The 23142-nt window shown below is 40.1% G+C and overlaps 2 protein-coding genes across 3 annotated transcripts; one reads left to right on the top strand and one right to left on the bottom strand.

Moving 5' to 3' along the window:
• Positions 1 to 8207: 8207 nt before the first annotated feature.
• arel1 (apoptosis resistant E3 ubiquitin protein ligase 1) lies at positions 8208 to 19490 on the bottom strand. The gene is made up of 22 exons (XM_080870772.1): positions 19375 to 19490; positions 18465 to 18685; positions 17885 to 18053; positions 15811 to 16031; positions 15224 to 15295; positions 14760 to 14986; positions 14419 to 14656; positions 14158 to 14327; positions 13810 to 13990; positions 13481 to 13725; positions 13130 to 13207; positions 12884 to 13025; positions 12662 to 12783; positions 11907 to 11982; positions 11688 to 11797; positions 11415 to 11594; positions 10949 to 11074; positions 10328 to 10457; positions 10147 to 10205; positions 9979 to 10068; positions 9710 to 9885; positions 8208 to 9146 (listed from the first exon to the last, which is right to left on the bottom strand). Exons 2-22 carry the CDS (start codon positions 18610 to 18612, stop codon positions 9044 to 9046), a joined length of 3063 nt encoding a protein of 1020 aa, XP_080726898.1. The 5' UTR covers positions 18613 to 18685; positions 19375 to 19490; the 3' UTR covers positions 8208 to 9043.
• fcf1 (FCF1 rRNA-processing protein) lies at positions 19428 to 23010 on the top strand (the record flags this gene model as incomplete). 2 transcript variants are annotated; one of them, XM_080870777.1, is made up of 8 exons in its annotated part: positions 19428 to 19518; positions 19851 to 19915; positions 20027 to 20098; positions 20188 to 20336; positions 20467 to 20539; positions 20637 to 20724; positions 22276 to 22370; positions 22511 to 23010. In XM_080870777.1, 8 exons carry the CDS (start codon positions 19516 to 19518, stop codon positions 22557 to 22559), a joined length of 594 nt encoding a protein of 197 aa, XP_080726903.1. In that variant the 3' UTR covers positions 22560 to 23010. The 2 variants fall into 2 exon arrangements, with proteins under 2 accessions (XP_080726903.1, XP_080726902.1); XM_080870776.1 differs by lacking the exon at positions 19428 to 19518 and having other exon boundaries at positions 19845 to 19915.
• Positions 23011 to 23142: the final 132 nt, after the last annotated feature.

Below are 23142 nucleotides of genomic sequence, written 5' to 3'. Positions count from 1 at the left end.
CAGCCATCTGTAAAAAAACAGTGGAGGCTCTGTCATGTTTTGAGGCTGTATTGCAACCAGTGTTGTCAGCGTTCTTGTCTAAACTGATGGAATTATGAACCTTGAAAAGTACGGTCAGATTTTGATAGACCATGCAATGCCACCTGGGAAGTGTAGGATTGGCAACAGCTTCCGTTTTTAACAATGATCCCAAATCACACTCCCAGTTCAGTCAAACCATAAGTGCACAGAGAAACACACAACAAAACTGCAGTTAATATTCTTATTTTATTACCATATTTACCTCCTTTCCTCTCTTGATTTCTCATCATTGGTTCCTGAGCTTCTTTGACCGTTGAGCTCACCTGGCCCTTTAGCTTGCTCGTCTCACTCCTGCAGCTGAAATGAGTTTTGAGAATTTTGAGAATTGTTCTTCTCAGTTAATGACTTATGGTCCAACCTTCTTTTCTATTTAAGAGTTGAGCACTCCATTTGTGTTCTTTCTCCAGTTTAGTTACCTTTAATGTAAAGTGAAATAAACCCAGATGCACTGTAAGATTATTGATGGCTGTTTCCTTTGTATTTTGGCCCAATGCCCGCAGTAAAAGCAACTTTGTGTGAGCTTCCAGCCTCCTAATTTGCAGAAACATTATCAGTCATGGATTGGCCTTCCCAGATCCATGACCTGAACATAGATGATCAAGATGTGCAACCATTTTAACAGAGAACAGAACATAAGGCTAGCCAACATACAACTTTAAGAAGCCTGAAGACCTATTTGTGAAGAGTATGACAAACCTAAAGAAATGACGAGAAGCTTCAGGCTATGTTAAAGAATAAAACATGATCACACCAAATATTGACTTTCAAGTTCTTAAACTTGTAAAAATTCTGCTTTTGTTTTATATGCTGTATTTTCATATGTTTGCAAATGTTCCAATAAATTGCTCCACATATTTCTCATCTTCCTAGTGAAATATAAAGAATTGTATGTTTTTCTTTTGACTATTACTATGCAGGCATTTCACAACACTGACCTCTTTTAGAGGATGCTTCTCTTTTTACAAATTGTTTTAAACCTATGTGTATAACTTGACTAGCTTACAGAGTAAAACAAACCTTAAAATATGATCTAGAGAACATTCAGAAAAGGAAAAACATTATTTTAACTCACACGTTTGAAAGGTATTGTTGAAAGTCCTCATTTTAACATCTCTAATGTAATTAATATAGACGTGTGGTGAGCCTTAGTAGCAGTCCCTCTCTAACCTTGATAAATACACAGACAGTGTCTTGTGTAATTCATACCCAGAGCAAAACAAACACTTGATGCCATGTCTGTGGCCTCTCTGATGTCCACGCTTATTTCTGGATGGCATTCTCATCATCCCATTGGGCGATGACAGCCTTAACGAGGAAGCGAGCCCTGCCATGACAGACTACAGTGCTATCCCAGAAAGGAGCCTGGATACATTACATCATATCGTGATAAGGCTTGCACATGAAAAGTTCCCTGCTACAGACTAGCGATCTGCCCAGGGTGAACAGCACCTCTCGCCCTGTGACAGCTGGGAGAGGCTCCAACCCTGCTGTTACCCTGAACTGCATAAGCAGTAAAAAAAAAAAATGGATGGAAAAGTGTAGATTATTCAGCAAGATTACAATCATCAGACTTCTATATGTGTACTGACAGTCAAGAAGACCCATATGAATCTGCTATTCATGAGAGCTGAAATGCAGTCACGAGGGAGAACATGAAGCCTCTTTTTCACAGGGTTTAGGAAGCAGCCTGCCATTATCTAAACGGCTGTACATGTTGGGGAAGTAGCAGCTGATAGGATGCCGTCAATCTTTCTGTCAGTCCAGGCCTCACCCTGTTCCTCTCTCTTTTCAGGGTGGTCCCAACTGTGTCGACCATCTCTTGTCGGTATGACTTGGCAGAGATCACCGCAGCAGGCAGGAACACACTTCCCTTCAATCAGCAGTTTCCAGCAAGTGTGCTGTACCTCTCCCGTTCTTTCATCTGCAGCAGTATGTAGAGTGTAATTCAGTCCCGGCCTAAGCCCTCCCAAACTGGCACCTCTAGGCTGAGCTGGATGTGTGCAAATAAAATGCTTTGGCTTGTTTTTGATGCTTCTGTCAAACTCTTCTTTTTCTTCTGTCCTCTCAACAGTTTCAATTTCACAGCACAGAAGAGAAGGTGATATCTGGCTCCATGCTGTAAACACACTGTGAGCTGGATGCTGCTGATATGTACACAAAAAAAGATGGCACATGTGTTGGCCAGATGTGGTTACTATTGTTGTATTTGCTTTGCTGTGGTCAGTGAAATCCATTTAAAGCCTCTTTTTTTCTTACCGGAGAAAGTATGAATGGATTTATTACCCCCCTGAGTAAGAAAACCGTACCTCCGAGGATGACTAAAAGCTGTCAGAGTTCCACGTTGTAGTGATCTGGCCCAAGCCGCAGACCAGCAGTGGAGTGCTTTTTACAAATAAGGAGCTCTAGGTTGTGCAGGGGAACTGTGGGTAAACCTTAAGCAGCTCTTTTTATTTTAATTTAATAAGGAAATAAAGCACTTGAATCCACTGTTACAGTTTATAAATCAAAATATATTAAAGGCACCTGTATTGTCATTTGGAAGCGAATTGCCAAATAAGCCAAGTTTGTTGTAATACACAGAGTAGAGGACAGTACAAAATATGACGACTGTGCTGAACATACTGAGTTTCCTAGGTGAATAATTACAGTGCTTGGGATCAGCCCAGTGGCCTGGAGCACTCTACTGACTTGGAGTGGATGTGGTTGGAAAGAGGACCAATGCCAGGCTTATTATTGGTCATTTTCTACTAGACCCTAATATTTCTATTTGCATAACTGTGGGAGTCAGAATTCATGACAGCTAGTTTGATCCTGACCTTGTGGCACAAAAACCAGAGTTATGCAGCTTTTTATCACGCCAGAAGAATTTTTTGTAAACAGTCCTGTTCTTCTTCATGGTTCAGAAACTGTATGAAGCATTTTACATGCGCGCAGTAAAAGGGACAATTTGATATGGGAAACTTTATGAGGATACGGACAGAAGTACTAAAAGAGCTGAGAGTCAGACTAGTGGCTCTGTAAAGCTGTATTGGAATTAAATATCCAACAGTGTTTGCAGTATACAGTGTTGTGCAAAAGTCTTGAGCCACCCCTCATTTCTTTATATCTCACTTCCAAGGTGTCAGACTTTCTTGTGACTTTGAAAGTGCTCTTCAGCAATATTATTTGCTGAAGTCTTTTCTGCTTTTTCATTCGTTTGCAGTCCAGTTTGTACGGAAACTTAACACTGGGCTATGAAACATTCAAGCATAAAGAAGGAACCTAACTCAAGGGATGAGTCAATGTTGTGTCTACATATAACAGACAACTTAGCAAAGAACCAATGTTAAATTGTATCTGTAGGCACTTACAAGCAGCCTATTGCAAAATCATCATTTGTCCCCATTCAAACAACAAGCTGATTCCCAAAGCCATAAAACTTGGCATAACTAAGCATGGTCTCAGTGGAAGTTTGGCTATCAAGAAGCCATTCTTAAGGAGGGGAAATGGGGAGAAGAATTACACAAGAACTGGACTGAAAATCTGTGGTAAAATCAGTGTAATTAATCCATAACTGAAGTTTTTGGTTCAAAACGTCACCAATAGGTCCAAGAGGTCAGGAGAGAGGAACAACAGTGAGAGTGACAGTCATCTCTAAAACACTGTGGGGGGGTTTTGTCATGTGTTGGGCTGCATTTCAATCGCTGGGGTTGGGGATCTTCTCAATATTAATGGAATTATGAAAACAGAAAAGTGCAGTGAGATTTTGATCCACCATGCAATACCATCTGGAAAGCATCTGAATGGCACCCGATTCATTTTCTTTTTACATGACAATAATCCCAAACACCCAACATCATCTTGAAAGACAACAGAACAAAAGGCAGCCAACATCCAAAGAAGAGCAGTGAACGTCCTACAAGAAGCCTGGAGAACTATTCCTGAAGACCGCTTGACAAGAAAGCTGCCTAAGAGAGTTCAGGCTAAAGACTTTAGTACTATAGTATTACACTAGAAAAGATATTATCATAATTTTTTGTTATCATAAATCCCCTAAAAATAGATTTTTTTGATCTAGTGATAGCATTAGATGAGCTGTAGCAGATCTGTGTCAAACTCAGCAGCTGAAGAGAAATCAAACATCACTAACTTGGGGAAACCACAAATGCCTAAATGTACAGAGTAGTGCTGAGATATTTCAGTTTTCTGAGAGGGATGCAGGACAAGTCTGTCCCACTGACAATGAGTCCAGCAGACACAAAAGAAAAGCCTAGTGTTATGGGGAAAAGTTGAGGAAAGTCACTAGGAGACAAATTGTACAAAACTGTCAAGATGTTTCAGTCTAGATTAAAATGGTCAGGTGACAGACTCAACTAGACCGCGACCCATGCTGTTAACATTCACAGCCTATTCACACACGCTATAGTGACAACTGTGCTAACAATAAGGGCGGAGCAGCATGGGGTATTTCTCAGACAGTTAGACAATCAACATTAGAGTCCCTGTTATTACAAAAGAAATATAACTACTGAAATGTTTCCCAACATATCAAATACAGTGCAGCTGCACATCCCAGCAGGACAGCTAACCCCATGAATCAATAGGCACATTCCAGCATCATATATAATATAGACAGCCATCAGCTGGGGGACACTTAATCTCCGCGCTAGCCGTTTTTCAATACGCGTGCTTCTGCTTGTCTCTGACCTCAGCTGTACGCATGGACGTTTATATCACTTTCAAAACAAAGCACATGTTGGCGGTCCTGTTCCCGGCAGAGGAATGTATTCAAACAAGGCCCTTTCTCCTTTGTCAGGCCGCTTTTACATGCTGTTCCAGGTAGACTTGCAGTCATCTCAGCCTAAGTGTTGAGAGCCAGATCTCATCACTTAAATAACAGAAGAATTGATAGGAGCAACAGAGAATCTGTGAAATATCAAGAGATCACGGGGAAAAAAATCTCTTTAATCAGCAGTAACATCCCATCCATACATTCCTGTGCCGCACTCAGTTGCCAGACCATTGTCATCACTGTGATGTGCATTTCTTACAGCTGTTTTCTCCATAATCCTCAACAACGTCAATAGCAGAACCACACTTCTAAGATGCTGATAGGCCAACTTCGGAAGGCACAGCTGAGGCAGAATTTCCCCCAAAAAGCCAAAACAGTCAAAGTCGCGTTTGTGGTAAGCCATTGCGGATGGAGGGAGGCTCTTCTTTCATACTCTGCTTCTTCTAGAGGACCAGCATATGAAGAGAGCTGATGTTTGGGAGGGTTTGGACGCATTTGCATGTAACATGAAATCACTAGATTGTGTACAGTAACGGTGAACTTCCTGGAGAGAACTGAAGTCCCGGCCTGCTGCTGTCCTTCAACAACCCTGATTAAGATTGGAGTCTAAATTGGCCCAATCATCGCAGATGATAAATATTTGCAGCCAATCCAGTTGGCAGTTAATCAGCACCGTCCAATCAGGTAATGAGGACCTGCATGTTGGAATGGGAAGCAGACAACCCCCACGGCTGTTTAGCAGGGAAGAGAGCGCGGTCATGTTCTAAAGATGCATATAGGCGTGCCACATTTGTGTTGTCTCCCTTGTGTGGATCCCTGTCTGCGGACAATTATCTTTGATCAGAGAAACCGACGGACATCTCCTCGGAGGCAGGGGGTGTCTGAAGTGGGAAATGAGTAAGTAAATTCTTTGGTCGAAGAGAACCACCCATAAATTGACTCCCCCCCCCCTCCAGGAACTTGGCAAATCCTAAACCTCCAAACCAAGCTACAGTTGGGTCTGGAGTTGTTTATGGAATAGTGCATGGAAAATTTGTCTGAGAAACATATTTTTTCTAGGGAATTTTTATCATCAGATTTACATTTATTTAAAAAACACACCGAAAAAACAACACTGTACTGTTGCTGCGCGATCTCCCACGGGTTCTGTAAGGAAAGAAGGCCTTTCCAACATGGTACATTATTCTTAGTTAGATGCCAGAGGATGACTTTCTGATTTGTGGTCCCTCTTTAGCGAGCATTCCTGGGGGAAATTTGAGAGAGACCATTATGCAAATCCACAGGTGCATGCCAAGACCAAATAACTGGACTTCTGCCTCCAAGTACTTCAAGATGCCTTCTCCCGGCTCCTGATAGTGTTCAGACCACAGTACGTGGAGTCGCGCCAGGAATATGTGGGTATCGTGCTGATGGCCACAGGACCTGCATAGCCACAGGCATTAAAGATGTTTTCTTAGTTGAGGGCTTATCAGACATCAACTGAGAAAACAAACAGGAGGGCAAGAGTGTACTTCTATCACATCCTGTGTTGCTGCGGCTGCCTCCATATGATGGAAGCCATCCCCCCCATTATGCTTTCTGCATTTAGGAACCATACAAATTTTAATTTACCCCTCCAAGTTAAATTAACTTTATTTTGTATTTGCGAGCATGGAGGAGAGAATGAGAAATGCTCGTAAATGGAGGGATTCCCTCTGTGTGGAAGACTTAAAGTATAGAGGGTTATCTGAAGACAGGAAAGCTCCCTCATCACTGCAGCCAACCTGTCTGTGGGGATTATAGAAGATGCAGCACGCATCTGTCACTCATGGTGAGCTCATGTCACATGTAGAGCCAGTGCCCTCTTGTGTCTAAAACATGCATTCATCTGGCCAAGAAAGTCTTATTCTCAAGCACTACACGTATCCCAGCTTTCTAAATGAACGCCACTTTAGTTTACAGGGTGTTTTAGGGTCAGATCAAGGTCAATTTTCAAACCAGCACGTGAGGCACCAAACCATAGACTGGGTTTTTGGGTGGAAATAGGGGTGTGTAATAACACGTCTTCAGATAAGATAAATACAATACAGAGGTTGAAATAAGATGACAAGAATTTATTCCATCATTTTTATTCCCATAAACAAAGTAGCTCCATCCAGAGAATCTCAAACATTCATCAGCAGCAGAGGCTCATTAAAAAACCCAAAACAAACAAAAACAAAGAAGTAAAAGGAAAAAATTACCCCCACCCTCCCCCCCGGACCCCACCCATCTTCAATTTCATAGGCAAATATTTCACAACATCTAAATCACTAAAAATCACACTCAGGCCATCTGATCCAAAAAGCATCTAAACAGAAAACAGAGTAGTAAATGATCATGAAGAGCAAAACATTAAACAACATAAAATTACAGGACAGAACTCAGTTATACTTGTTTACACTGATCAAGTTGTACAAGTAATGCTCACGCTTTGTGCTGGATAAATATGATGTCAGCTTTTGGTACTGGTGCTGAAGGTCAGGTCAACATTGCACAACCCAAACAAACACGAGCGCCTAAACCCTCACAAACTTCTTTAACACTGTAAGATCAGCTAAAGCTCTGACATTCGATTGGCACTGAGGAGCCAATGCAAATAAATCCAACACCTACTGTCAAAATGGGATTTCTTTGCCATTTACTAAGTTCAATCTCTTGAATCAAATTTGACTGCTTACGGGGCAAAACTAATCAAAACACTACTAAGAAGAATCATTACCTATTAACATTTTCTGTTTGCTATGAGTAAACATCACTTTTCCTAAATGCTCTACAAGCTGTCAGCAGACTTCTCCAAATTGGCCAATGACCATGTAAACTCTGCAACACAAAAGGAAGTGCTAATAAATAAGAAAAAAACTTAATAAAACAAACAAGGAAACACTTCTGTTGGCTCAGGATATCAACAAAACTAACAGCAATAAAAATAAATAGTTTTACAACAATATAACAAACAGGGCTTATTGTTCAAAGATGCTTTGCTCAGCTTACAGGATGATGGAGCATATGGCTAAAGGTTGTACAGTCAGGGCTGGAAGGAGGCAACTATGAACAAACCGTATGCACGTTTGCCATGCATGTGCATGAAAACACACATCTGTGTCAGAGGATGCATAGGTGGCAAAGGAGATTCTGAGGTAAACCCATGAAAGGCTGTGAATGAGTCAGTCAAAAGCTTTATATAACAAAATGTTATACACGGGCTCAGCCCTCCAACACCCAAACAGCTTTCACATCCACAGTAACCTCTGCATGTGATAAGAGAAAAATCATAACATGACTATTACCTACTATTGTTGAGTATGTTTCTCTCACCTACACACCCCCCGGGATACAATCAGAGGCAAAGGGCAAGAATAAGGCGGGTTTATAAAACATAAAAACAAAGATTAAGGGACAACAGAAACTTTACCTTCAAGACACAATAAGTTAAAATGTAAATATAGAAACAATATCACTTGGCTCCTTTTAAAACCACTTCTGCTCAGATAGAAAAAACAAAAACAAAACAACAACTTGTAGAAATTATATTAAATCTCAACCCATCAGACGTGCAACAGTAAAGTAAATCCCTTCTCCTTAAATATTAAATCAAAAAGTAACAAGATGAAAACATTTGTATACGCGCTAGTATGTACAAATTAAAGAGTGATATTATAATATTTACATACACACATCAGTCCCTGATCGATTAAGGCCAAAGTGCTGTAGATGCACGTGTCACCCACGTCACATGTAGGCTGCTGTTGCACTTAAGTGTTCCTCAGTTTGCAAAATGCCAAAGAAGCAGTTATACAGTTATACTCAAGGCTTTTGCTCTAGTATTACTCGTCTCTCAAGCATATAAAACTAAGCAAACTTTAGCATCAGGAAATAAAAACTGTCCAAACACCCTTTTTCAGCAGTTGGAATTTTGTCATTTTTGTCTTTTTTTCCTTATACAAAAGTGGAATATTTTATATACAGTAGCACTAGAGTTCATACGAGATTCACTACAGCCTCCTGGGACTTCCTGAAACGCTCGCTCATCTTGAGAGAGGGTATTTATTAGGGAGGGTGAGAGTGCCAACAAGTCCACCCGTTAAATGTGAACGAATGCAGGAAACCAGGGCAGTGGAGCAGTGCTGGTCTCTTGTATGTGTGAAACCACAGTGCCAGTTGATGGAAGAGTCAGAGCATGCCAAAACCCTCACTGCCCTCGCTGATGGCCAGCTTCAGCATCTTGTGCAGCTCCTCGTAGGAGTCGTAGGTAGGGAGGCACAGCTGGTTAAAACTAGACAGACACAGAGAGTCAGCATGTGGTTGAACTATTGTTGATTTGAAAAGGAGAACGGGCTGATATTACATTATTTCTTATGTATAGAGAAAAAAAAAATCAAATTAAAAGACCAAAAACGGAAATGATTTTAAACATTTCCAGACGTGATACAGCAAAACACACCATCACAGAGCTCTATTGTTTCCAACAACTATTAAAAACATATCAGTGAGCCATGGTGTTGCAGTGGGGATTTTTTTTCCACTCTCTCACACAGTTTATTTTGACTCAGTCCCATGTATGCCATCCTGTTGCTGCCAAAAAAAAAACTCATTAGTATGTATAAATAAGCCACTGAAGCTATTCCACAGAAATGTGCTATTTTCTCCTGTTTGAATAACATTTTTTTTGTACAATTAAAGATTTTTACTGTACGTGTGATCTGGTCTTAAAGATTTATATCATCAGTGAGAAGACTGTTGGTTTTAGACATGATGCAGGATTTGGTAGCAGTCAGAAAAACACATAGCAGCACTGTTGAGGCATGTTTTTCTCTCAGTATGTGTGCTTCTACTCACCAGGTGTGTGCAGTGGGCAAAGTGCTATGTGTGGGGGCAGCGATGATCTGGAACGAGGGGCAAAGAGTGTTGAACCCGCCGTGGGGTAGCTGAGAGGAGCCAGTGGTGAACTGCAGAAGACGAGCCAGTTCTTCTTGTGTGAAGCTGGACACCACCGCCCAGAACCACTTCATCACCTGAGGGAAGGAAAAAGGAAAAGCAAACAAGATCAGACATTTCCTCCAGCTGCTAGGGAAGAAGGCAAGATAAGAAAAGCGTCCGTGACGTACCTTCTCTCGGAAGTGCCATGATCCACCAACAATCACAGCGTGGGCCTTGAAGTCCTGTACGTTTATGTCACCAGTGCCACACATCAGCAGCTAGAAGCACAAAAATCCATAAATATCCGGTGTTGATTAAAATGTCAGCAGGACTTAATTACAATACATCGCACATACCTCCAACTCGTTCTCATCAAATATGGCTAGCAGGTTTTCTGGAACCAGTTCATTCAAACCTGCAATTGATCAGGAAAAATGCACCAATTATGTGCACATTACCAGAGATCTCAAATGAGAGGAACTGGCAAGAAAAATACAAATGCAAAAATGCAGCTGTGTGCTAGCTTCATTTCCTTACCTTTAAGGAAATGTTCCACCTCATCTCTTACCTGACTGGCCAGTCTATACTGGGCCAGCAGGTTAAGATAATGCATCTTGTTTTCATTGGTCACAGCAATTTGAGCTCCACCAGATATAAGCTCCACCACCTGGAAGAGAGGACGACGGGGTGAAAATGACAGAAAATGACATTTAAGGTATGTTGAAAACTGGCAAGTAACAGCAAGAACCAGAAGAAAGAATTAGACATTGAAAAATGTCACATTACTTCTCAGCTAATTTATAAATATTTGGGCAATTCATTTTAATGTTAAAGAAACAATTTGATGAAGTAACGTCGTTATTTAATTAAAAATCTGCGAGTCTGAGCTCTGTTTCATCACAGATTTATGCAGCCAGCTATTTGGGTGATATTTTACAAGTGAACAACAAAGTTTATAAAGAATGCCAAACTCTACTCGTCCATCCTTTTATATAAACTCACCACTCTTCCTCTTTTAAGAAAAATTGAGGCTCTAGCCAAACAAGCAATATGGTTTGTTTTGCTTGGTTTACTGCTTCGATCTCCTGGGATCTCCTACATCAGTACTTAAAAATAAAATAAAATGAGGGGAGGTTCCTTTCCAAAGTGTTGCCTCACCTTCTCCAGCTGTCCCGACTTGCTATACTTCTCCTCGGCAAACACCAGGTCCATTTCACTCACGTCATTGTTTAGGATGAAGCACACTTTAGTTTTGTAGAACTCCTGGTCGTCCGTCTCAAAGTACTGCATGTGGAAAACCAAACGAAAACCCAGGAAAAAAAAAAAATTAAATTTTTAAATAAACACGGTACTTCATCTTCTAAGCAGGGAAGGATAAAAAGATGACTGGGTGGACTGGAGTTCTCAACTTTGAAAGCAAAGTTATTTGGATAAACAGCCAAACACATTGGGTAGTTTTCTGTTAAATAAATAATGCCAAGAAAGAAATGAGGTTTCTTGGCTTTGTCAGGAATGTTTAAGTGATGAGATAGAACAGTTGACACTAGAGGATAAACAATAGAGATGTGACCTTCCAACTTCTGAGCAAAGTGTCTCTTTAATTGGAATGCACTGCGTTCCATACCTTGTAGTTCATTCTCAGGCCAATGATTTGGGCCAAGAAGGAACGTGTAAAGCGAGCTCGAACCAGCTGTTTGTAGGCTCCACCCAGAGCAGACTCATACAGACATTTCCCTACAACGCGACCCGCAAACTCATACATCTTTAGGCGCAAGTGGGGTGGCCTCTCGGGATTTGGGTGTACCTGGAAAATGAAGACGAATACTCTCTGTGAGTTTCAAAACTAAGTGTTGATGGTGTATACAGAATATACAAAGGGTTGAAAACAGAAACTCACAAGGCCCTGGTTGTTGTCACTGAAGCGGGTGAACAACTGATTCGATGTGTCAAAGAGGGTCTTGCAAATCAGTTCAAACCACTCCCTGCGTGGACCGCCCCAGTCCAGAGCTGCAGAGGAAAGATTTTAACGCACCTTAAATCCTTTTCTGATTTTAAGTGAAGTGCTTGAGGCAAAATGTCATTTCTCCAATAGGCCTCGTGTTGATTGTGCGTTTACCTTCCTCGTCCTGAAACACGACCTCAAAGTTTTTACTCCAGTCAGACACTGAGAAGTTCCTCGTGGCCTTCAATGACTGAACAAAGAACAAAAACGACAATTGAAACAGTCTATATGATCATAATGGTCACGTCACTGTTATGATTACACCTGTGGTCTTAAAACATAGCTTATAATAAAAAAAATAAAACAAATCTGAGTAAATAGAACGTCCTAAATGTAAAGCAAAAAACACTTGGAAACTGAAATCTCAGAGGACTGACGTACGTGTGTGTGTGTGTGTGTGTGTGTGTGTGTGTGTGTGTCTGTCTCATACTCAGATGGTGAAATCATGCCTCAGATTAACACGCGCCATTTGGTTAATGCAAAATCCTGTAACTCCTGCCAAGTTCAACTCTTATGCAGGAATATATCAGACATGTGTACTACACACACAGAGACAAAAGGGAGCACTGTTTCACCGTGTTTGGCATCGTAGAAAAAACATTTTGGAAAAAGGTCAGAGTGACATGTGAGCTGATATTTAAAAAGGCTTTCCTCTAAACCTTTTTTTTTTTTTTTTTTTTTTTTAAATCAGAAAACATTGGTAATAAATGTTTTTGTTAATAAACCTCGGACTTTAATGCTTAACGTCATTCTGGTGCACTGTTTTGGAGAAATAAATTACATACCACATATTACACACTGGATTAGACAAATTATGTCTATTCTTCTGCTTTTCCACTAGAAAGAATAACATACGGCGTAAGACTTACTGAATCCAGAATGGCGTGTCGGCTGACTTTTAGGCAGGTCTTGGTGCGAGGTCTCTTGGAATGGATGTGCCTGAGTTCACGCTGAAAGAAATTCACCTTGTCTTGGAACGTTTCAGAGCCGCCTAAAAACAACATTATTAAATTACTACTACAGTTTTCCAAAGAGACGGTATTTGCTAAGTGCAGATCGTGCAAAAGTAACGGCGTTCCACTCAAACAAACCAATATTCTTGTGCAGGAAGCGAATGAAGGTGGCAGCCATGATGTTCCTATCCTTGCAGCTTAGCTCCACAGGAGGCTGTATCCCATCATCCACTACTAGAGTTAGGTACTTGTGAACTGGGTCAGGACCATAATAGGTAAACTAAAGAAAATAATTCAATTAAACATTAACCACGTATAAAACAAAGCGATCTAAAAAAAAAATATACCGATTCTCCAGGATTGTCTAACATTAGTTCTGCTTACCTTTGTTCCTGGACATACTCGAAAGGTGAAAAGGCGCCATGGAATAATTTTCAGGTAGAATTCCTTCACGGATAATTGCTGTTTGAAAAAACTCAGGTTCAATGCCCTCATATTTTCATACCGGCAGTTTTAAAATCTCTGAATTTAAAATAAATAAATAAATTGGAAGAGACAATAAGCATACAAGAACAACTGAAGTGTTTCAATTATTACTTCATAAAATATAATCCAGGTATTAAAGCTTTTGTGTAAATAGGTCTGTATGTATGTGGGCACTGATCTAGAGGACGAGGACAGTAAAGGTGATTCTGGTTCCAATACCTAACCATTATATTGCCACCGGTCACTTACCTTTGGCGATATGTAACAGTAGACCTTTTTTGGTTTCTTGACCTTCTCAGGTTGTCCCTCCACAGGAGAGTCATGTTCATCCTCCTCTTCTCCCATGGAGGGCCTCCTCTGGGGAGCCAACAAAGAGGAGGCTGGTAACTGCCACGATGAACTGCTGTAGTTCCCACTACTGTAAAGGTATGCCTCAAAGTAGATGCTTATGCCAGGAGTGGATACATTCTTCTCCACGCAGGCCTTTTCATTCTCTGCAATGTGACATGCAAAGAGGAGCATTAGGCTATGAAAACAGTAGCTAATACATTTCTCTTCAGCACGTACAAGCTGCTCACCACTGAGAACAATTATGTCAAATTCCCCATTGCTGAGCGGCTGATCCTTGTAGGAGATGCGAGCCCTGAAACAACCAGTCTTCTTCAGGGTCAGTCTCAACAGAACCTGGCACTGCTGCTTGTTGACTGAAACAGATTTGCTGTAGAGGCCCTCCAGACTGTCATCATCTGCTGTGCCTAGCTGAAAGAGCAGAAAGACTACAAATGAATCCAAGCTTAGTTCTAAAGCTAATGGTTGTGCAATTGTGCAACTTAAGAATAAAAACTAATCCTAGGTTTTATACTCGTCATCATCAAGAAAATAATCTCAGTTTAATGGGTAAAAGAACAGGAGTTTCACTCGCTTACAGAGTGCACATGGACACTGTAGTTTGCTTCATCTGTCAGAGATGTGGAGTTACTAGTAGGGTTTCCATACTCGTCTCTGGGCTCAATTTGTAAAGTGTGCCGCTGTCCGTTTGTTAGCACCAGGGTGGAGAAATGGTAGGCTATCTTGGTTTTGGATGGAACAACTGTACCTGAAGTGAAAAAGAGAACAGAAATATAGTCATCCAAAATAAAGACTTTGTTTTGACATGTAAACTGCATGAAAACATTTTATGCATCTACCTGGCTGGAATATCTTGTAATAAGGGCTATAGGCCACATTCAGTCCACCCAGCTTGACTGCAACCTCATAGCGTCCAGCCTTGCGTACTGTAAAAGCCACTTTGACTACATTGGACTCTGGGTCTTGCAGGACTTCCTGTGTGACAGGGATGTCCAGGGCCAGTTCAATGTGGGTAATGTTGACCCTCAGCCCCACAGGCCGATGTGCTGGGAAAGGCTGACCATTCTTATAGAACAGCTGAAAAGGCGAAAATAGAAAAATAAAAAGTGCCATTTAATACTGAAATGAGATTTTATTATCATCTCTTTTTCCTTTCTCAACATCTAGAATCTAGTGTGACCTGGACTCTGAAACTCATAGTCTGTCCCACTTCCTGTGGTTCCTTCCAGTCCCACGACACTTTGCAGGAACGTGGGTCCAGGTAGTTTCCCCGGACATAGTCGTAGATGCTACGATCACCGCGTCGCCCTGGATCCTCATTCTGCAGGAAGCTGACCACCCTTGCCGCAAGCTCACAGAGGAACTTGATGGTAAAGACAAACGCTATGATGGAAACAGTAATTCCACCTGCCACAAGAAGGAAAGAAGCACAAGAGTTGGAACTCATTTTGCAAAAAAACATTTCAGTATTAAAATAACTAAAGTTTAAGCAACGTTTCATCACCAACTATTTAAAAAACAAAAACAAAAGAAAAAACAGCAGCACCAACTAAAGCCAAAGTGTGAGCAGGAATAAAAATCAGTCACATACAAGTAAACACCAACCATATCAACTCTTACACTACCAGATAATGTTGTACTCACCAATCACGTAAAACATGAGGTCCCTTATCAAGAAGCACAGTGCCACACTACAGCCAAATATGAGAGCTCCCGCTGAGAAGACAGTAACACAATGCACTATTGATTACTTCAATTGTAGAAACTACTCACTTCCTCTTCCTTGTCTGCAGAGTCCGTGTCAATGCTTGCACTTTCCTTTGTCTCTAGCACATAGTTTTCTTATTATGTAAATTCGGGTAGGTCTTCCATACCACTAAATTTATTTTTAAATCAAATGCAAAGAAAGGGTGTGACAAAAATGTCCAGCTTTGTCCTTTAGTATGAAAAACCACACCCTGTTAAACAACAGGAAAGCTGGTAAGGTAGAGAGTTGTTTTGTTGTCAGACAGATGAAGTAACACATAACTTCTCCATTAGAGAATTTGAGTTGCTTTCAAATGATCTATGCTTCTTTGAGCAACATTTGTGAAAACCCTTGAAAAGACTAAGCAAACAGTACTTCGGTTTATATGTTGTATCTGAATGCCTGTTGATACTTTGCAGCTGGCGAACACAACCACAACTAACACTCTTTAAAGGCAACAATAAAAACGTGATCAGGGTCTCACCAAATGACCACTTCTCATTCAGACGTCTCTCAGCGAGGCTGTGCACCAGCCGGATCTCGTAGTCCTGGTCACGACTCCCCCTGGAGGTCTGGAGGATCTTGATGCCTGTAGACAACTTTATGTAGTCTTCGTAGTAGTAGCCCCAGGCAGCTAAAGAAAGCTGCAGCTGACTGTCAAACTGAGAGAGATCATCCAAATTCATACAACCCAAGGTCTTCAGTCTGCAGTGTAAAACAAAAAGTGAAAGTATGTCAAGCAGGTAATAGAAATGAATCTAGCATTAAGCAACCGCCTTTCTTTTAGGCTTCGGGACTGAAACCTAACTTTAACTCAAGGTCTGTTAAACAAGAATGCAGTTCCAACCACACACACAACCCGTCCGGCATGCTTAACAAAATCTGGTTTAAGTACAATGCAGGCCAGGAGCCTCAATCTTATCTCCTAAACTACTCCAGTATTGCAAAAGCTACATCGGATGACATGTTCCAACAAGCCTTTTTCAAAATAAATAGAATAAAAGGAAAAAAAAAAAATCTAATTCCTGTGGTGTACATGGAGGAGGAAAATACTGGATGAGCCAACAGCAAAAGATTATTAGAATTATAATAACGCTACTGTCCAGATTAATGGAAAATCATCTTTGGTTCACCAAGTCACAAATCAATAATAAATAAATATACTGATAATTATCAGCACACATTAATAAATATACAACAGAAAACTTCAGAAAAAACATCACAGCATCACTAATTGCATCTGGCACAAATGATCCCTCATACACATTTTTACTAGCTAGAGGCATCCTATAAAATCTTCCTGACAACATTAGCTCGAAATCAGATCAGCAACAATGGACTGGATAAATACAGTGTATTAATAAATACAAAGAAGACCTTTAATCCTCTAAAACAAATGTTCATACTGTCTCTGTGTCAGCTGACACCGAGATCATGCAGGGAAAAGGGATAGCTCAGAGTGGTGGCCCCATGACTGGAAGGTCGGGGGTTCGATTCCCCTGAACAGCTACCCTGAGGTACCCCTGAGCAAGGTACCGTCCCTACACACTGCTCCCCGGGCGCCCAGTGGCTGCCCACTGCTTCACTGAGTGAATGGGTTAAATGCAGAGAGGAATTTCCCCACGGGGATCAATAAAGTACACTTTCTAATTACGCTTTCACAGCATGATCTTTATGGGCAAAAATAGAGATTAGTATAAAATATTATCTGAATAACTAAAATCAAATCAACTGTAAGACTGCCTTTTCTATCCTTTGTTAATCAGCATGCGCGAGGCTGTCTCAGTTTAATATGTACATACTGACAATAATGGTACAACTAATACTAAAAGCAACTTTAAATCCCCACTTACACTACATTTTGATAAAAAAAAAAAATTAATAATTAACTTTGGCTTTTTCAGTTCTTTACTGAACCAAAAGCACAGAAAAAAATGATGTGGGCAATGAAGGCTTACATAAAAGCCAACAGCAGTGGAGGCAGCTATAGTGTTGCAGCCATGACCTTCAGAAATGTGACACTGTATCCCACTAAAAATGTCAGGAATCTTCCTAACAAACAGTATTTTCCATGTTTCCGAAACAAAGCTGATCTCTAGAAACATAACAGTTTACTCAAAAAAGAATCCCAGCACACTTATTGTTTTGATAGCGCAATAACTAATACTAATCATAGCTGGTTCTGTTTGAATCAGAATAAAGCACCCAACACATATACAGAAACATCTGCATTACTGCAGGGTCTCACAAATGCAGTCTCTAAAGAATGCTTTTTACTGCAGTGACCCTCCAAAACACTGCAGCCTACACAGCTCCGTGTCAGCAGACTCAGCTAGCCGTGAATGGAGAGGGTGCCCTCAAGTGGACATAAATAAACCTAGTGTGTGTTAACCAACATGAAACAACTTAAAAAGCGTTAAAAAAAATAAACAAAATCTTAGAAATCACCTGGAATAATCTATATTTATGACAAGGCAAAAAGTAATTGATTACATCAAAGGGTTGCTGCTCATACCAGATTAGTAGAAATGTTGAAGTTAAGACTTTTCATTGCTTACGTATGATAATAGTGCTCCAGGTTCTGGGAGCAAAGCCACTCCTGGAAGGCAAAGTCTCGGAGCAGCTGGATGTGAGCCTCTGCGATCTCCCTCCAGCGCTGCTGTTCCTTCACCACCTCTTCCAAACGACTAAGAACACTCAGACTCAGTTCCTCAAGTGTGTGTACATCTGGATGGCACATGAACAGCATATAAAATCTCCAATACTCATACTTGCCAGTAAATCCACATCAGTATAATGACCCGAAACGTCTATATCCTCATTAAAACCTACTATAATGAAAGCTTAAGCCTGTGCTGTTTGTATGTGCATGCCACTGGCATCAATTTAGTCTGAATGTTTACTGATCAAAACAAAAATATCATCAGAGTCAAACCTAGAGGTAATGCAATCTCTCTGAAATAAACCCATAGTAAATCCAGTTGAAAGTGATACTTTTGCCTCTGTTATTTCTGCAAAAACTCAAGTCTTCTCACACATATCACTAACATCAGCTTGCTCTTTAAAAGAAAAAGAAATCAGCTAAATGTCTGTATTGTTTTGGTCAGGTAGGATTGAAGTCAAAGGTGATCCACTGACCTTCAAATAAGTTTCTGTATTGAGAGAGGTTATGTCCTTTGAGCCATTCCTCGATCTGACTCTCTTTTCCTTTCTTCCAGCGCACTTCCCAGAAAAAGATCCACGACAGTGAGCAGAAGAGGAAGGTCAGGAAGAAACGGCGGTCCATCAGACCATCTTTCAGCCTTCACTCAGACTTCTCCGTGCTCAAACACCAAACACCATCGAGTTATTCAAATCTCCTACAACAGAGAAAAAACGAGTTTAGCCAGATGGGATTTTAAAGAAAAAGTTGCTCAAACAAGCAGTAGATGGAAACACCAAGGAGCCCGGCTGTAGACTGTTCTGTCAACAAACATGAATATTTAAATGTCCAGAATAATACGAAACCCGTGGCATTGAAATATGTATGAAAAACGAGGCTCTGACAAACCTTTTAGTAAGGACAAACAGGGTCAAAGATATGCAAGTCAAATCCAATGAGAGACCAACAGTGCAGCTACTGATTATGACAGATATTGATAACCATTCTGGTCTCGCTAGCTCAGCTGCCAGCACGTTTTCACACTATCTGCTAGCTAAAGAAATAACATATTCAAACAGAAAGCTTAACTAGAATTTATTGGGAAGGTCAAAAGCCTCGGAAGGTTAACTGCAACATCATCAATTCTCTCTGGTCTGTTGACACAGTGGGAAGGCTACCCTTCACAACTGCTACAGTAGCACTCCGACCAGACAACACAACGCTAACAGCTAGCAGAGTTAGCCCTGAATGTCAGCGTCCTTTCAGAAATCTCGTCGCCTGCCCCAAAATGGTTATTAAGGTGCATATCGTCACAGGTGCCTTTTGCAAAACCACGACTACACAAAACAAAACTGAACAAATGCAATATTGTAATATAGCCAAACTATTATTAAACACTGCAGTTACCTTCGTCTGCGAGGCGCTAGCGTAGCCACCGGAAAATGCGCAGAACGGGCGTCGATTTTTGATTACGTCTGCGCATTGCTAACACGAGGGTAGCAAGTCGTACTTGTAGCCGGTCTGTGGGTTCAGTCACTGAAATTTGAAATGGTACGTAGTTTCTCACTGTATCAGAGTAACATCACCGACTTAACAATTGTTGTTAGATAACTTCTTTTTTTTTAACTTGAAGGTTAGAAAGTTTTGGCAGATTTACCGTTAAGCTAACATGCTAATGCTAATGCAATGTTTCCACATCGGATCTTTAGTCGCGACGTTTTAAAGGTTAAACAGTGAACGGTATCTTTTTTTAACGAGCGTTAACGTTTCAAAAGGTTTTGAGTAGGTTCTGTCACTCTATTTAGAGAAATTGTATATTAACACAGTTGAAGTTTCTGCTGTTAAGTGTTGGTTGTGATCAATTTTGGGCTTCATCAATGCAGGGGAAGCAGAAAACGAAGAGATATGCAGCGATGAAAAGAATGATCAGTCTCAAGGACCAAAGAATGTAAGTTTCGCCAGTGCTTTCTGCGTCTCTGCTTTATTTAGAGCCATGTGATTCATTGCTTCACCCACTTCCCACGTAAAAAGCTGCCACAACTCATCGTTTGTTTTGTAGAAAAGAGACAGACCGAGCCAAAGCAAAAGAGAAAAAGAAGAAAGACCCTTCGCAGCTGAAGGAGAGAGAAGTGTAAGTTAGCCACGAAACAGAAATACGCATTGGATCGTTAAAAAGTGTTTGATCATGAATTTGGTTTCATTTCTTTGATTTTTGTGCAGGACTAAGTACCCATCGTGCCTCTTTTTTCAATACAACACTCAGCTTGGCCCACCATACCACATTCTGGTTGACACAAACTTTATAAACTTCTCCATCAAGGCCAAACTGGACATTGTTCAGTCTATGATGGACTGCCTTTATGCCAAATGTAAGTATTAGTGTTCAGTGGGAATTTTTTATGAAAATAATAAAGTTGCTGTATGTCACTTGTTTTATATCAGCATCCAATAAAACAGAAAGTTTATATGAATTTTTTAAATAAATTCCATCCCATCCAGGTATACCATATATTACAGACTGTGTAATGGCGGAGATTGAAAAGCTTGGAATGAAATACAGAGTCGCACTCAGGTAAAGGCTGCTTGATGTAAATAAGTGTTTCAAACTTGAATGCATTTAAAGTTAAGTTTGTTATTGAAACAGTCTTCACCTCGTTTATTTTTTGTAGGATAGCAAAAGATCCAAGATTTGAGCGTCTGCCTTGCACACACAAGGGAACTTATGCCGATGACTGTTTAGTCCAACGAGTAACACAGGTAATATATGCAATTAAATGTCAGTGTTAATTTTTTTTGCACCAGCTGTTTGCTTGTCAGCACACACAAGAGCTGAACAGTAAGATAACACAATTAGGTAGCCTTAAAAATTGACCACAGAAAATAAAGGAACTACGTAACCAACTCCAAAACTCTCTAGAGTGGAGTCTTTGCAGCTATTCCCTAAACAAAGAAATTAGGTAAAGGATGTAGAGAAAATGTCTGCTGCAGTCTGCTGTTTACCTCAGCTGGTGTCCTTGTGCATTTACTGTGGAGAACGCTATAAAATATCGTGAAAGGAATCTGATATGAGTATATGAGCTCACTTCTGTCTGATGACAGTGACACTGATGGTTTTAAGTGCTGCCGTTTTTGCCGCTGTTAGTGGTGTTAGTAAGACTTTCTTTGAAGTGGAACAAACATTGTTGGACTTAGAAACTTACTGAATTAACTTTCATAAAATGTGACAATGTAATAAAACTGTTCAACAGATGGAAAATTGATTTTTAGGACACTTTAGCCTAACAGTAGCTGGAATAATGTTAGCTTATAATCAGCTGCTGTTGTTTAGCCAGCTCATTGTCAGCTTTCCGGAAATGGCAATGTCAGATATCTAATGTCTATCTGTCTGATCTGCTGATAGTAAGAAACAGATGATAAAACATAGGTATGATGCTGCATCTCTTAAGTCTGACTTTGCAGACACCGATTGCAGATTTGATGAGGCGAGTGGTTACCCTGTACTCAGGCTGAAATTAAACAGAGTAGTTCCAATAGTGAGAACCCAGCTGAAGCGATTAGTGTTTTGCTGTGTGCTACATGTGAGAAAGGACACTTTCAGACAAAGTTAAAACCAGATTTTTCTCAAGATCGTCCAGGTCTCATGTGCAAAAATCACCTCAGAGTCTCAGTTTCCAGAACAGCTGATTGTAGTTAGATCAGTTAATTCTGTGTTATCACTCTGAGTTCAGGTTGTGATATGTTCCGAGTATATTATATTAGTGATATGTGGTATTTAAACAAACAACAACAAAAAACAGGATGATCAAATGAATTAGAAAACAGGAAGGGGAAAAAAGTCCATGAATTGCATTTTATTTTGTGTGTTCCACTCTTCTATTATTTACTCTTGATTTGAATTTTCCTTTATGGATACCTTGATATCAAAGCACATATATTCAGAATCTTTGTCATTATACAAAAGTAAAAGTGCAACTAAATTATATGCAAAGAAGGCAATCTTATTAAACATTTTCTGAGGTACAAAACATAAAAACTAAAAATTTTGGTAAATAAACAGGATAAAATATATATGCATGTGTGTATTTGTAGAAGGAATCAAATAAGCAGTTCAGGTTTATTAAAGAAAACCAGTCAGTAAGAAGAGGAGTGTGATAGAGTTAAAAGTTTACACTAATCCTGCTTTCTGGAACAGTTCTCTGATAAAAGGCAAATTGCCAAATAGTAACTGTGATGTGTATAAATGTCCATCTTCTAACGCTGGCTATGTTGCTAAGGGGAGATGTAAATTATGTAAAAATATTTCTGCAGCACAAGTGTTACATCCTGGCCACTGTTGACCGAGATCTGAAGAGGAGGGTCAGGAAGATCCCTGGAGTTCCCATCATGTACATCTCAAACCACAGGTAGCAGGGTTCTGCATTTTAATTAAAATATATGGCAGCTTTGATTGTAGCTATTTTATTTTCCAAGTGTTTTTCAAATATAAAATTAAAATAATGTTATTGCTAACTTTGAAATCAATTTGTTCTGATTCTAAAAACAGGTATAACATTGAGCGGATGCCTGATGACTACGGTGCTCCAAGATTTTAATGTATCTACAGCTGACCAAGAAGTGTAAATAGACTGAAGTTTCTTGTTGATTATTCCTTTCATTTGTATTAAAAAATATTGAGGATTGAGGCTTATTTTGTTTTCTCTGGATACTCCTGCTTCCTCGTACAGTCCAGAGACACGTACATGTTAGGTTAATATAACAAACACATTAACTGGGGATTGTGGTTTGACAGTATGGGTGAGTTTGAGTGTGAATGATTGTGATGATCACCCCCTGTGATAAGCTGGTGACCTGTCTGGCGTGTATCCTTCCTCTCACCCAGTGTCAGCTGGATTAGATAAGCCTTGAATGGATGGAAGTTTCATTTAGTGAGGATGGGGTGTATTTGATCACATTTCAAACTGCAAAATAATTTAATTGAGTGATTTGTTCTTGAAACATTTTGTTACAATTTTTTTTTCATTGAATAAACTTGTTATTGAAATATCTTCTGTCTTTCATTTTTCCATGTTAAATGTGTAAAGTGATGTTTACTCAGAGCTAATTTAACATTTAACAGTAATGTGACATTTTATAATCAAGAAGTACATTTCCTTATTTTCTACTTGTAGTATACTG

This window comes from Rhamphochromis sp. 'chilingali', assembly GCF_963969265.1.
Source record: "Rhamphochromis sp. 'chilingali' genome assembly, chromosome: 21".
Lineage (NCBI taxonomy): Eukaryota > Metazoa > Chordata > Actinopteri > Cichliformes > Cichlidae > Rhamphochromis > Rhamphochromis sp. 'chilingali'.
This window is presented reverse-complemented; position numbering and strand designations above follow the sequence as displayed.

Excerpts from the sequence above, each read along its gene's own strand:
- arel1 (XM_080870772.1), bottom strand. The coding sequence starts at position 18,612 with ATGGACCGCCGTTTCTTCCTGACCTTCCTCTTCTGCTCACTGTCGTGG. Across the intron at positions 16,032-17,884 it reads CTGGAGCACTATTATCATAC|ACTGAAGACCTTGGGTTGTA; the intron begins GTAAGCAATGAA and ends TTTACACTGCAG. Across the intron at positions 11,075-11,414 it reads GCCTGAGAATGAACTACAAG|TACTTTGAGACGGACGACCA; the intron begins GTATGGAACGCA and ends TTCCACATGCAG.